Raw genomic sequence first — 14,740 nt, 5'->3', positions numbered from 1 at the left:
TATCTGGATGTTCGCACAAAGTAGACATGAGTGCTTAACGGCCATTATTGCTTGTTAATACCTTGGTTCGCGAACGACAGTTCTATGCAGGAATTCTACTCAGTTTAAAAGCTCACAGCGGTGGACTGTATAATCGCATCATGGCTGTATAGTCACTTTCATTAACAGCCAGTCTAAGAGGCGAAAATTTGTGCCACTGCTAGTCTGCGTATATGCCAGCACGACTTTCGGCTATGCCCGAAACTCAAGTGATGACGAGTATATCGCCGGATCTCTCGAATAAGGTTATTAAGAATGCCTCATCGACGTAATGCGTTGCTTAGCGAAGGGTTCGGTAAAGCGTCATTGGAAAATACTTGCTGATATCTTGCCCTCTGTAAAATTAATCAAGGTTAGTTAGAATTGTTGATAACCTTTATTGTTCCTGGCACGACCTAACCCTAATGAGGTTTCCATTGTCAACGGGAAAACATTGGGACCGTACTCGCTATTCCTTTTTGGGACTAGCGTAAGTACGTGCTCGTACTAGAGATATTTTGCCACAAACTTCCTTTAAAGTTCCGCGGGGTAAATTACCCTAATAGGGTAGTCCCCCCCACTCCGGCGTCCCAGATAAGGAAGGGCTAAAGTTCGCGGCCACCCAAACTTCCTTTAACTAAAGGAAATTTCAGAGGTAATCTTTTCCCTTCTTACGGCAGTGGCGCTATCCCCATTTCGAACTAGCTCCAACAGGCTACACCTACTCTGGACTAGCCAAAACTTTGAGGGACCCCGCGCGGTTTGCTGAGCTTGACACGCGTTCAGCGGCACTTGACAGGTTCCTGCTTGTCCTTGACATTTTTGCAGTCCTCTTGCGTAACTTCGTATTGCCACCGTTACTAATGATCACCGACTAGACTGCTCAATAATGTTCAGTAGTTTTCGCGACGAGAGAGCCAGCAAATACAATCTGCGGCAGAAGAAGAACATAAAACTGAGAGACTAACACGGTTGCCATACAGGCAGCAGCTACGGCGTTGCTCTGGCGCTGTCGGCGAATGCTAGGCATCTTGATATGCTAAGTGGTGATCGCCAATTCTCGACACGCGTTGTTACATTTACAAGTTGCCCCATCAATCAAGGTTTAAACCTTAATCTGCATTGCGGAAGTTTGATGGCAAAATGTCTGCTTTGAAAGTGCCGTAACAAAATCACTTAAGGGCGAGGGTTGCCTTGTTAGGAAGTGCTCGTCATACGAAACTTTAAAGGAAGTTTGTGGCAAAATGTCTCTACTAGTACCAGTTTGTCGCCTAGCCAGATTCAAGCCACACGTTATAGCCTTGCCAAATTGACATTCGAATGAGACTTCCCGCGCAAGTTTAACGCGATACACAAAACCGTCTTGCAAAGACTTAAGGTATTTGGCGCAAGAAGTTCGCGTTTCCTCATGGTGATCGTAGGTACAGGGCTGCAGCGGATGCGGATATCCGCCAAAATTTTTCATATCCGCATCCGCCATCCGCCTTTTTGAAGGTGGGAGATATGTATCCGCTTTTGGATCCGCCTTTTGAAAGTATGGCGGATACTCATCCGCCAGATATCCGCCAAATCCGCCAATCCGCCTTGAAAAAATTCGCGGAAGTCATTAACATATCGATTTTGAGTTTCCTACATGGAGCAGGTAAGGCCTCAACTAGAATATGCCACGTATTTCGACTGTCATCGGCGCCTCCAGTAAGGCATGTACGCTGCTCGAACAACTTTTCTCGGTCGAGACTGAACAGATTGCTTGGTACTATGCGAGCGCTTGCTTTGCATTCACGACTGGGGTCTGGTATTTACATTCGGCCATAGCCGCGTTGTCATGTCGGTTTTGTCCAAAGGAATCGCTGAGCGTGACTCGGTCTGGTGCGACACCTTTACCCCCCTCGGGTGCTCGGGTCATTTGTAATGAGAATGTTGTAATTGACTTGCTTATCCTTATTTAAGAATTTTTTAATTGGCTGTGTAGGTTGTGGGGAGAAGTTGGAATATATAAGAATCCTTGAAGATTCCTGCATCCCTCTTAATAAGACTCCATATATCAGCTATCCAAAGAGATGTTTAACATAGGCAGAGATATTCTGGGGGTACGCAGATACGCAATGAAAGGCGAAACGATGAGAATGTTGATGTTGATGGATGGCGTGCAAAAATAATTGTAATAAAAATATAATATAACTTATTCTTCCTTAAGTTAATAAAAATATAATTCCATCCGAAAATACTCCTTGTGGCATCGGTTGCCTTAAAGTCTTACATTGTTACCCTGAGTGCCATAATTTCTGTCTAAGAATTGCCCAATATCCGCCGTATCCGCCATATCCGCCAAAAATAGCGGATAAGATATCCGCCGAAGTGAGGCCTGGCGGATTTGTATCCGCCATCTGCATCCGCCAATCCGCCTGCAGCCCTACGTAGGTACGGTTGTACACATCTGCGCCCAGGATATGTGTCCCATACGTGACGTTCACCATTCCCGCGACCTGCGTGAGTGTTGCGGAGGAGTCTCTCACGAGTGCGACCATCGCTGCTTTGCCTCTTCGCTCAAAGGTCTGTTTTCTGGATATGCATAAGGATTAACCCCTTCGAGCTGGTGGCCCAGACGCTCATTGATTAATTCGGTGGTCACCCAGTTGTCATCAAGCTGTTTCTTGAACCGCACTCTCCAAGGGCATTGACAGAGGACGCTTCGTGCTTCTCGAAGACGTGCTTACCGCTACTTCTCCCTGTGTGCCGATAACTGCTGGCAGATGACGCGTGTTTCGTCTCTTGCCGCTGCATTTGCATACAAGTAAATCGTGTTGTCTTTGTTCTTGAAGCGACCATCCTTTACTGCGAAGTTGTTGCGAATGGCATACCTGCTGCGCATAGCTTCTAGCTTTGAAACCCGTTGCAAAGTGCTGGCCAATAGTGAGCGCGTTCATATTCTGAAGGACCGGCTGCAAATTGTTCCATGATGATTGGTTGTAAGGAATAATGCAAAGAGTGCACAAGACATGCGTTATGTACATCTTAGCAACCGACGCGTTTCAACTATGCAACTCCGCGTCTGAAGTGGCGTAGGGGGTACAGTTTACAGGTTAGAAGATACGAATAGGTACTTCCGCTAGTCCCAAAAAGGAATAGTGGGTACGGTCTCAGTGTTTCTCGTTGTTAACCTTGTAGCGCATGCCGCATAGGGTTTGCACCCCTGAGTAAACACAGAGGCAACTACTCTTCCAATCTTGACAAATTCGCGAATACAATTTCCTTCGCCAAGATTGATAACTATCTTTTTAGTACATCGTTGTCAAAGGCTATTATGGTAGCTATTGGTGATACTATATGATGCTGGACAGCTGGACAATTAACCTTGCCCAGTCATTTATCGCGTGCGTTGCATGAAGGAATTTAGTTTGAATGCGTGCGGCTCATGTTGTTGGGGTGGTTGCGGGTTAGAAATGATACATAAATGTAAGGATAATTGCAACCATTGTTACTCAAGAGGCATACCCGTCCTCTTACGTCGCTCTTTTGTCATGTAACATTTTGCCAACTATAACTTTATTAGGCCCGTTCAGTCACTTATCCATTCAAGCGAATCACACACCTGGCATGGTGGAACTTCTTGGAAAGGTCCCGAAAGGAAAGTCGGAGAAATTATCCGGACGTTCCAGACCTTATGATAAACTTTTAAGATTGACCTATCTTGATTGGGATCAGAAAGTCGGGCCAAAGGCTCTAGTTGACAACAAATAGAGGGGCTGTTAAGGATGGCAATCTGGCAAGTTAGGCGTTCAGGAATCCCATATATTACACTTAGCAGCAGTACTGCAATTATTGGTAAGCTCCAAGTTATGATTAGTTCATTAACTGACATGAAAGTTCATAGTTATATATACCCACGCTAGTCCCAAAGAGGTATGGTTGGTAGATCCCCCATGAATCTCCAAATCAAATGATCGGATGTCTGATGCGTTGGTGCCAAGACTTCGCATAACTGCACCCGGTTTATAGTACATGGAATTATCGGCTACACGCCCTGCTAACAGACATGATTCTATATCTACTGCCCTCGCGAATCGCTTCGGGCGTTGGACTCTTCACCATTCCCACACGCGTGCCGTTATGGATACCGAGAAGGCAGCATTCGACGCGGGGCCCGCAGAGCCCGTGACTCGTACCAATGATAAGGAATCCCGCCCTTCCAACTATCGCGATCATTGGGAACGCAAAGCCTGCGACAACGCCCGCCCTGGCGAGGGCGATTGCTGCAGCAAAGAGAGCGATGAATGCTGTAGATCTGAGGGCGAATGCGGCAGGCAGGAGGAAGATGGATGCTGTGACTCTAGCGGAAACTTCTCCGACGATGATGACGCGTGCGGCAAAGGAGATCATGTTGACCGCCTTGGCGACCGGTCCTGTTGCGAAGCAAATCAGAAGGGTCGCGTCGATGCTCACGATGGCCAGGAGCATCCAATTAGCCAGACGGCCCAAGTCGAGCGCTCGATTGTGCATATTAAGCGCTGTGAGTGTGATGATGATGGACAGACCATACGCAGTTCCAGCGATGCCGAGTCGTTGGTGACTTGCTGCATTCCCAGCACGGATGCTCCACTTAATCATACGATATTGAGAATTAGACCCAGCTCGGGCAAGAAGAAGGACAAGGACTGCTGTGATGGTATATTATTCTGTTGGGTTCTGATGGGCATTGTTAATTATTGCAGACCAATGTGTCAGGCTCTTGGCCAAAGCCCTTTGTGAAAAGGAGTGTCATAAGGAGACTGGCGGTAAGCTAAAAATCGGGTAGGGTTTATCCGCATTCTGATGTCGCATAGACGTTTGCGTTGCGCATGAATCCGTCGCTAATCACTACTCTTCCTTCCTTAAAGAAAAACGCGAGCTTCTGTGGCGTTGTATATGCTCGCTCAAAAGACAGCTAGAGGTGCCTGGGGCTTGTTGCACGAACAACATTGATACTCTCTCCACCGGACCAGGCTATCCGTTTCTGTATCCCCCCTCAGCTATCACTGCTGCTACTTCGCAGGGGCACAATAGGTTGAGACGACGTCACCGGCACAGTCACGCCAGAGCTCAACATAGCCATGAACATGGCCACGACCATGCTTGTGAACATGAGAAGGAAGTTTCGAATCGTCTTTTTGGATCTTCCGTCGCTCCTGACCATGACCCAGAAAGTGGCCTTGTTCCAGAAAAATTGTCAATGTCAATCAAGGGTATGAACTGTTCCTCCTGCGAGAAGAAAGCAGCTCGTTCCTTTGAAAGGATTATGGGAGTCACGAACGTGTCGGTGAATTTCTTGTTTGAAAAAGGTCAACTTGAATATTACCCTACTTTGACGAGTCCTAAGCAGATCTGTGCCGACTTGCAGCGCATGACAGGGTTCAAGGCGTCCATCATTCGTACTGATGATGACGCATTCTATTTTATCTCTGGGAAGGAATGCGCCGGTGACGGTGTCGAGAAGCTGCCAGATAATAGTTGGAAAGTGGTCTACGATCCGAATTCTGTTGGTGCAAGGGACAAAATGACATCCCTGGGACTTGAAGTTAGCGATATATTGCCCTCCCTTCGACCCGATGACGTAACTAGGACCATGTTTGGTATGACTCACGATATTGAGACTATGCAACAATATAGCTCGTTTCTAGTTTCATTGATACTTACAATCCCTATATTGGTGCTATCATGGGGTTCATTCAAACCTTCAATGGGTCTGACGCGCTCAGTAGTATGTCTTGTATTGGCTACTATTATTCAGATTGTTTGTGCGCGGAAGATATACATGTCAGTCTGTTATACCATTGCTCATGGTTACGATCTCGACTCGGATTGCCTGGTCGCGTTGTCTACTTCAGTCGCCTACTTGTATTCAGTCATCATATTTGGTCTCCACCGTCATGGGATCCTTTTGTCCGAAGATGAGGTCTACGAGTCATCTTCGCTGTTGCTGACGCTCGTTCTTTTCGGTAAACTGATAACCACATTTATTCGTCGACTTGCTGCGGACCAAGTGAAGTTCGATGTCTTCCAGCCGACGACTGCGAAGCTTGAGCAGTTTGGGAATGCAAAAATACCTGCATCACTTCTTCAATATGACGATCACATCGTCTTAGACGCGGGTGACCAGGCAGTTACCGACGGAATTGTCGTTTCCGGACAAGGCGAGTTTGAGGAGTCCCACATCAACGGCGAATCTATTCCCAGACTCAAGAAACGGGGTCAGGAGGTTCTTGCTGGTGCCAATCTGGTATCGGGTTCCGTGGTGTTCCGTGCTACTCGTCTTGTTCCGGAGAACTCGGTGTCAAATATCAAGAGTCTCGTCGACTCCGTTACTTCATTCCGTACGCGAACAAGCGATATTGTCGAACTGGTTGCCAAGTATTTAGTCCCAGTTATGATTTGTGTTTCTTGCATTGTATTTATGATATGGACTTTAGTGGGCACGCAGGTACGTCACCAAAGTGCCGGGGTGGCCGCATCGACCGCCATCACTTACTCAGTCGGAACACTCGCAGTCTCGTGTCCATGTGCTCTAGTTCTTGTCATTCCTCTCGTCTTATCCATGGGTGTTGCTGCTGGAAAGCGGTCGTATGGTATTCTACTCAAATCTGCGGGGCCAACGACTATTGCTAGCAAGGTTAAACACGTCGTATTTGACAAGACTGGGACTCTGACTAGCGATGAATTGAGCGTTCAGTATTGCTGGTTCAACGAGGAGACTGAATATCCAGTCCGAGACATAATCCGCGCTATCGTTAGTGAAAACAGGCATCCAATCTCGCGCGCCGTGGGGGCTTTTTTGAACAAATTTGGCGACACCATGGCCAAGGTTGGCGAAACCGAGAACATTATTGGATCGGGAATGAAGACCACCTATAAGCCCGAGACCGGAAAGTCCGTGACGATTTTGTGTGGAAAGCCGGCATTTGTTGGCATATCGTCTGACGAGACTCGCGTCGCTCAACTCTGTGATTCCGGCTTGACCCTCTTTTGCGTCGCAGCCAAGGACGGACCTATCCTATGCATAATGGGAATCTCATCCACGATTCGTGACAGCTGCCGACCGGTCTTGGACATTCTCCATGCTCGTGGTATTACGGTTCATGTGTTATCCGGTGACACGCGTCCTGCAGTTGAAAAGCTTTGTCGTGACCTAGGAATTTCGCACTATCAAGCTGAAACGTCACCCGAGGGCAAGAACGAGTATATAGAGTCGCTCAAGTCTTCTGGATCCAAGGTCCTTTTTTGCGGCGACGGTGCCAATGATGCTATCGCGCTTGCACAAGCGGATATCGGAGTTAGCATGACGACGGATGGCATCACGTTGGCCGCCGCCGACGCGTGCATCCTCAGCGGCGAGGTGGCAGGCGTGGTCAAGCTTTTGGACCTCTCGAACCAGATTAATCATCGCGTGATCATCGGCGTGGCTTGGGCTTGTATTTATAACCTCTTTGCTGTGCTGATTGTATCCGGCGCGTTTGTGAAGGTCAGGATCGGGCCCGGGTGGGCGGGCGTGAGCGAGGTTATCAGTATTGTGCCCGTGTTCGCCATCGCGATTTCGTTAAAGTTGACAGGTTGGAGGAAGAAGTGACGGGAGAAATCTACGTTATTCAGATTTTTCATTTTTTTTTGACTATATTTTTGTTCGTCTTAGGGGAGATGTGTCATCTTATTCTCTTCAATTCCTGCTGTGTCCGCAGTACTTATTTTTTCTGTACACGTAATTTGCAGCCTTATTTTTTTTTTTTTTGCTCGCGCTAACAAGTCCCAGTCCATACTAAATTAAAACTCCAATTGCCAGAGTGCGGAAGGTTTTCGATAGTGTGTGGTATTGTGTGTATCGCATATGTTGGTTACATTTTGTTCAGGGCAAGGGGACATATGTGAAGTCCTAACCCTTGTCTCTCGAGAGGCTTTCACTCCATCTATATCGGGGGACGTCAAACCTTGTCTGTGCAGTAGATTCTGAAATTTCTGTGGCAAGCCTGATACAAGTAAACAATTAGTGCAATAAATCGGTCTAAGATGGTCTATATTATCCCTACCAATGTCCGCACATGCGAATTTGTAAACAGTCCAGGTGAAAAACAAATTCTATACATATCTCCAAAAAAAATCAATTACTTAACTTGTATGAAAACGAATAAATTACAGCAAGTCCAAAAAGTCCGAAAACCGAAGATTCCTAACCAAATTGTATAATTACATTCTTTTTTGCTCCATTACGCTTCGCATAACTGAGCCCAGGCAGCCGGTGGCTCGAATGCGGCAATCTTTTTTGGCTGGACCTGGAACTGCATGAGCAAACCAGCCTCCAAGTGCCAAGTAATATGGCCTATTCTACCGTTAGCATCATGAAAACCTTGTGAAAGACCTGCCAGGGTGACTTACAATGCAATGGCCAAACCCCTGCGTTGTCGGCGACAAATCGAATCAATACCCAGCCATACGCCACGACAGTGACGGTATCCCGGCGCATAGGATTGGTCGTGTTAAATTTGCCGTAGTCGTTGTAAGGGAACGTACCGTAGCCACTGCCAATGACCCAAAACTTATATCCGTGGAGATGGAAAGGATGGGCCCCGTCGTCCAGATTATTAATCAAGATATCGACGACTTCATAGTCGGGCACATTGACAATGTATTGGTCTTGATTACCGCCAAAGACACCCAGAGCGAGAGGGCCGGTGGTGTTAAGAAGCTGGGTGCTGTTGTTGTCCTCAACGGTTGAGGATAGACTAGGCGCAAGCATGTTGTAGGCTTGGTAAAGAATGGAACTGGATGCAGGCGACCAGGTGGTTCCATTCATGTAGGCAAGGTCGATCGCATAGTCCCAAATCTGGAAGCTAGAGTCGATCCGGTAGAAAACTGTTGCCTCGGCGGCTGGCGTGACGATCATAGGCTCTATCGAGGTGTTGTTAAGATCAAGACACTGAACGTTTGCAGCGACATCGCCCCAAGACTGGGTTTCTGCCGACATATTATTAGAGTACGCCGCAACGTCAGTGTCGTTGGTGTAGACAAGCACGCCATTGATTGAGTAATCAGTGAGGATAGGATTTTCAGCCGCAAAGCAGTATTCGTCCAGCTCGGCTCTGACCCAGAAGGTGTCTGTAGTGGTAACATTGGCTGTGACTAGGACTGAGTAGCGTTGAGCGACAGCAACCTTAAGTTTATGGAGAGTAGTGGGCTGAATAAGAGTGCCATCGCCTTCCACCAGCGTGAGCGGGTGCTCATCGACGGAAAAGTTGATTTCGGCAAACGCTCCAGTATTAATAACTCGCAACCTATACGTCTTGTCGCGCTCAAAGGCAAAGACGGTGCGATTGGCATCTTGTTGATAGCACGTGTCGTCAGGGGTCAGCGAGCAGTCGAAGTAAGCCGCACCGTTGATCAAGCCATTGTCAGGAACAGGTTCAGCGTTCTCGTTATTGGGAGCCAAATACTCTGACATATAGCCTACGGCGATGCCATGGTACCAATCTGAAACAAGAACGACCTGGTCATAGTCGTACATGTCGCCAATGAGATCGTCTTCTTCCTGGGAATGGATAACAAACGGCCCAATGACACCATCCATGTACTGTGTGCGGTAGTGCGAGTGGTACCAGTACGTGCCATACTGGTCCGGAACCGTGAAGTTGTAGGTGAAGGAGCCGCCAGGAGGAATACCGCACTGGCTGATCATGTACGTGCCGTCCATGAAGTTGGTCTTATTTTGATACATGCCGTGGAAATGGATGGTCGTCATGTTGGCACCGTTGTTCTGTACGTTGACAATTAGTCTGTCGCCCATGTTGACCTCGATCAACGGCCCAGGGAACTGGCCGTTAATCACAGTGAGGGTCCTGTTGTATCCATCGGGCCAGCCGACAACTTCGCTAATCGTAAGATTAAATTCACGAGTCGTCGGAGGCTCTGACGAGTTCCAACTTTTGCTGATGCGGTAAGCTGAAGATGTGTCGAGCTTCCAGTCTGGCAACGCAAACGCCGAGGTTATGTTCACGCCAGAGCGAGGCGAGGACGACGGCGTGGCCGACGCCGATGCAGAGGCCGTTGCCGACGATGTCGCCGACGGAGAAGATGATGATGGAGAAGACGATGGTGAGGCTGAGGGGGACACTGAAGCTGCCGAGTTCTGGTCATGTCGGAGTCCAATACCTAGGCCCGATGCAATCGCGGCAATAATCAAAACTCCGCCACCTAGCAGAAACCAGGTCACTCGACGCCGAGGGGTATTCTTCTGGCCCTGACTCTTCTCCGCCGTCATCTCGTCAGATCCGTCGATGGCAGACGACATGGCTATAGCAGAATCCGGAACTGAGAGGAGGAGGATGACCAGGAGGCGAAGATATGAGAGATTAAAAACCTGGGCCAACGACGCAGAATTTGAACATTTTGATAAGGGACATTGACGTGATCTAGACGGCCGTCGATCGCGTTCTGGGTCGCGACAAGAAAAAGACCACAGCGAGCGCTCTGGGCGCCATGAAACAGGTGAGAGTGCCGGGGCCGGCAGACATGCCGCAAGAGATTTTTACTGGCCACCAAAAGCCAGACAACCTTAGCTTTGTTGGCCAAGCAATTAATTCAATTCACTTCGGGCCAGTCCTAAGCATAAGTGCACAATAACTTTCGCCCTGGTCGGTTTTGTCTGCTCGGAGATGACAATTATTAAAACTCCGCCGGAGATGAAATTTGACGGGTACATACTTGGGTTCGTGTATCCGGTTTGGCGATGCCGAGCTCAGTAGGTTTAGTTTGCCATTGATGACGGGGCAGTCTGACGCACACGAGATGGCAACAAGGGCCATGGCTGGAGGAGGAAGAGGCCGAGGCAGACAAGACACTATCAAAAGACTAGGCATGGCTAGGCGATGTTCCCAAGGAATCGGCGGACCGCGATGCCTGCACGTGGATGGTTACACGGCCCACGTGCGGCGACAGGCATCGCTAGTTCGCTCATCGTGAGCCCAGCAGCCCAGCTTTCTGCCTTTCTGCAGGCTCTCGTCAAGCAATTTCTTAGCCGCAGGCACAAGAACTGCACCCGTCTTATTTATTTGCCTCACTGCTGATTGGCCGACAGTCTTGGCCAAGCCACTCACGCCGCGTCCATCTGGTTCGCGATTCGCCCGCAGTCACTAATGCCCCGAACTGCCCGTGACCACTCACAACATCGCTATATCCATGCTATCCCGCTTGCGACAAGCTAGCACTAGTTCAAGACCAGTGTGCGGAATAAGTTTGCGGCGGAAATATCTCCGCTAGTGGCCATTTCATCAGGTACATCTCTTGTTTCGCCGTGCGAACGTGATAACGTTCCTGTCTGTCGACTGTCAGGGATCCCGCTTGACAGCTCGGCTTCGCTGGACCGGGTTCACGCCTGGGAAATTTTCGTACTGGGTCTAGTAGTGCAATTGAGTGCGCTGAAATGGGCAGTAGCGCGTAACTCAATTAATGACGTGTTGGACGTAGCGATAGGGATCATTCGAGTTCTGCGAGTCAAACGCAAGCGTCGGTCCCACGCTCATCTTTCCATTATTCGCAATCCGGAGCAAGGACCATCGTCTGCCGTGGACGGCTTCCGCATGCAGGTGCCCTGACTTTGTTCTGGCGCGCGTTGAATCATATATATGTCCCGGAATCTCTTCCTGTCAACCTCTTGCCGTACTCGTCTGAACGTCAACCACTCCGTCGACTGTACACCAAATCGACAATGCAGTTCTTGAAGAAGTATGGCTTGGCCCTGGCGGCCTTGATGCCGGCTGTCGTCAGCGCTCAGTCGTCGTCAGCACCAGTCGCCCCCTCTTTCTCTACCATCGCGCCATCTCTCACTGAGATCGAGGCTGCTGCTGCCACTGTTGTTCCTGAGGAATACGTCTCCACGGTTAGTGGCAAGGCTTTCGACCGTTTCGTCGTCATCTGGCTCGAGAACACGGTACGCATTTATCTATCTAATTGGGGGGGACCAAATGCAACTACTGACCGGTTATAGGACTACGATGCGGCTTTTGGCCAGTCTGACCTCGCCCACCTTGCCGAGTCTGGTATACTGCTGACCAACTACTTCGCCGTTACTCATCCTTCCGAGCCGAACTACGTCGCTGCCGTCGGTGGTGACTACTTCGGTATTGGCAGCGACGCTTTCTTGCGTGTCCCCGAGAATGTGTCCACCATTGTCGACCTTTTGGACACCAAGGGAATCTCATGGGCCGAGTACCAGGAGAACATGCCCTATGCCGGATTCGAGGGCTTCAACTTCTCCAACCAGACCACGTATGCCAACAACTACGTCCGCAAGCACAACCCTCTTGTCATCTATGACTCTATTGCCAACAATGCTACTCGTCTCGACAACATCAAGAACTTTACTTCTTTCTATGACGACTTGGCGAACGAGAATCTGCCGCAGTGGATGTTCATCACCCCCAACATGCTGAACGACGGCCACGACACCACTGTCGACTACACTGGTAACTGGACTCGTTCTTTCATCGAGCCTTTGATGAACAACACCTACTTCTGGAATAACACTTTGGTTCTCATCACCTTCGACGAGAACGAGAGCTACGCTATCCAGAACCGAGTCTGGGCGGTGCTTATGGGCGGTGCTGTCCCTACGGAGATGTATGGTACCACCGACGACAGTTTCTACGATCACTACTCTGAGATCGCCACTGTCGAGGCTAACTGGGATCTTCCTAACCTTGGCCGTGGTGACGCTGGTGCTAATGTGTTCGCTCTTGTCGCCAATGAGACCGATGTCACTGTCCAGTCCGTTGACTTCTCCAACATCTTCAACAACCAGTCTGCCCCTGGTTACTTCAACGACGAGTCAATCCCCATTCCTGCTCCTAACCTTACCGCTGTCAACAGCAATGGCCAGGGTGTCCTCGACTCGATTGTGTCTGTCTGGGGTTCCTCTTCGTCTGCCACTTCTGCTGCGGCCACCACGGCGGCTCCTACAACCACTACGACTAACCCGGCCCCAGTTTTCTCTACCATCGAGCCATCCCTCACTGACATCGAAGCTGCTGCTGCCACTGTTGTCCCTGAGGAATACGTCTCCTCGGTTAGTGGCAAGGCTTTCGACCGTTTCGTCGTCATCTGGCTCGAGAACACTGTATGTTTTATTACCTGGCAGGTATAAAATTCACTGTGCTGACCACTTGCAGGACTACGATGCGGCTTTTGGCCAGTCTGACCTTGCCCACCTTGCCGAGTCTGGTATCTTGCTGACAAACTACTTCGCCGTTACTCATCCTTCCGAGCCGAACTACGTCGCGGCCGTCGGTGGTGACTACTTCGGTATTGGCAGCGACGCTTTCTTGCGTGTCCCCGAGAATGTGTCCACCATTGTTGACCTTTTGGACACCAAGGGAATCTCATGGGCCGAGTACCAAGAGAACATGCCCTATGCCGGATTCGAGGGCTTCAACTTCTCCAACCAGACCACGTATGCCAACAACTACGTCCGCAAGCACAACCCTCTTGTCATCTATGACTCTATTGCCAACAATGCTACTCGTCTCGACAACATCAAGAACTTTACTTCTTTCTATGACGACTTGGCGAACGAGAATCTGCCGCAGTGGATGTTCATCACCCCCAACGAGCTGAACGACGGCCACGACACCACTGTCGACTACACTGGTAACTGGACCCGTTCTTTCATCGAGCCTTTGATGAACAACACCTACTTCTGGAATAACACTTTGGTTCTCATCACCTTCGACGAGAACGAGAGCTACGCTATCCAGAACCGAGTCTGGGCGGTGCTTATGGGCGGTGCTGTCCCTACGGAGATGTATGGTACCACCGACGACAGTTTCTACGATCACTACTCTGAGATCGCCACTGTCGAGGCTAACTGGGACCTTCCTAACCTTGGCCGTGGTGACGCTGGCGCTAATGTGTTTGCTCTTGTTGCCAACGAGACCGACGTCACTGTCCAGTCCGTTGACTTCTCCAACATCTTCAACAACCAGTCTGCCCCCGGTTACTTCAACGACGCCTCAATCCCCATTTCTACTCCTAACCTTACCGCTGTCAACAGCAATGGCCAGGGTGTCCTCGACTCGATTGTGTCTGTCTGGGGCTCTTCGTCTGCGGCGTCTTCCGCGACCGCGTCCGCGAGTGTGTCCACCACCACTGCCGCTGCGGCCGCTACGTCGTCCTCGGCTGCCGACAAGCTCGGACCTGTTTCTGGTCTCCTTGGCCTGATCATCGCTGCTATTGCGTTGATGTAGACGTCAGTTGTGGCTTCCGGTGGGGTTAGATTGTATAGGTGGTATATTTAATCTCTGAGATTTTTGAGGGTTTTTTTTTTTTTTTAACTTTTTGATCCATTGTAATAATGCAAAAGTTTTGGTTCTGTTAATACAATGAATAAGCCAATCCGTGCATGTAGCTCTGTCGTCATCGTCCACCGAAATGAGTACTGTCTTGATTTCTGCCTCCCATAATGGACGAGCTGTCAATGTCGTCTTGTCAGGCGCGGGGCCAACCGTGGCCAAGAGTAAAACCTAAGTGGCCAAGCAAGCAAAAGCTTGTTGCGTTACGGCCAAGAGAGGCCCATGGCTGAGCCAAGTGGACGAGAATCCGAGGGCCAAAAACAGGCTGATCAAATTTTGACACGCGGACCGCTAGCGCGATACGCAAGTGTGAATCATGTATTTGCTGCTGCTACGCGGCAAGAAATCTTCCGTCGCTC

General features: G+C 49.5%; 4 protein-coding genes across 4 annotated transcripts; 2 read left to right on the top strand and 2 right to left on the bottom strand.

Moving 5' to 3' along the window:
• Positions 1-2,396: 2,396 nt before the first annotated feature.
• POJ06DRAFT_259068 (uncharacterized protein) lies at positions 2,397-3,047 on the bottom strand. Its single transcript, XM_056188332.1, has one exon. The coding sequence runs from the start codon at positions 3,030-3,032 to the stop codon at positions 2,661-2,663; it is 372 nt and encodes a 123-aa protein (XP_056041744.1). The 5' UTR covers positions 3,033-3,047; the 3' UTR covers positions 2,397-2,660.
• A 1,081-nt stretch (positions 3,048-4,128) lies between these two features.
• On the top strand, positions 4,129-7,618 carry POJ06DRAFT_200727 (uncharacterized protein; the record flags this gene model as incomplete). Its single annotated transcript, XM_056185206.1, has 3 exons — positions 4,129-4,684; positions 4,731-4,793; positions 4,842-7,618. The coding sequence occupies 3 exons, from the start codon at positions 4,129-4,131 to the stop codon at positions 7,616-7,618; spliced, it is 3,396 nt and encodes a 1,131-aa protein (XP_056041743.1).
• A 631-nt stretch (positions 7,619-8,249) lies between these two features.
• On the bottom strand, positions 8,250-10,297 carry POJ06DRAFT_282955 (Cupredoxin; the record flags this gene model as incomplete). Its single annotated transcript, XM_056190075.1, has 2 exons — positions 8,250-8,362; positions 8,419-10,297. 2 exons carry the CDS (start codon positions 10,295-10,297, stop codon positions 8,250-8,252), a joined length of 1,992 nt encoding a protein of 663 aa, XP_056041742.1.
• Positions 10,298-11,785: 1,488 nt separating this feature from the next.
• POJ06DRAFT_200621 (phosphoesterase family-domain-containing protein) lies at positions 11,786-13,177 on the top strand (the record flags this gene model as incomplete). The annotated part of the gene is made up of 2 exons (XM_056185199.1): positions 11,786-11,965; positions 12,023-13,177. The coding sequence occupies 2 exons, from the start codon at positions 11,786-11,788 to the stop codon at positions 13,175-13,177; spliced, it is 1,335 nt and encodes a 444-aa protein (XP_056041741.1).
• Between the last annotated feature and the right edge of the window lie 1,563 nt (positions 13,178-14,740).

Source organism: Lipomyces tetrasporus (assembly GCF_029532465.1).
Source record: "Lipomyces tetrasporus strain NRRL Y-64009 chromosome Unknown POJ06scaffold_9, whole genome shotgun sequence".
NCBI classification, from domain to species: Eukaryota; Fungi; Ascomycota; class Lipomycetes; order Lipomycetales; family Lipomycetaceae; genus Lipomyces; species Lipomyces tetrasporus.
Note: the sequence above shows the minus strand (reverse complement) of the source record. Positions and strands in the feature narration are given on the sequence as shown.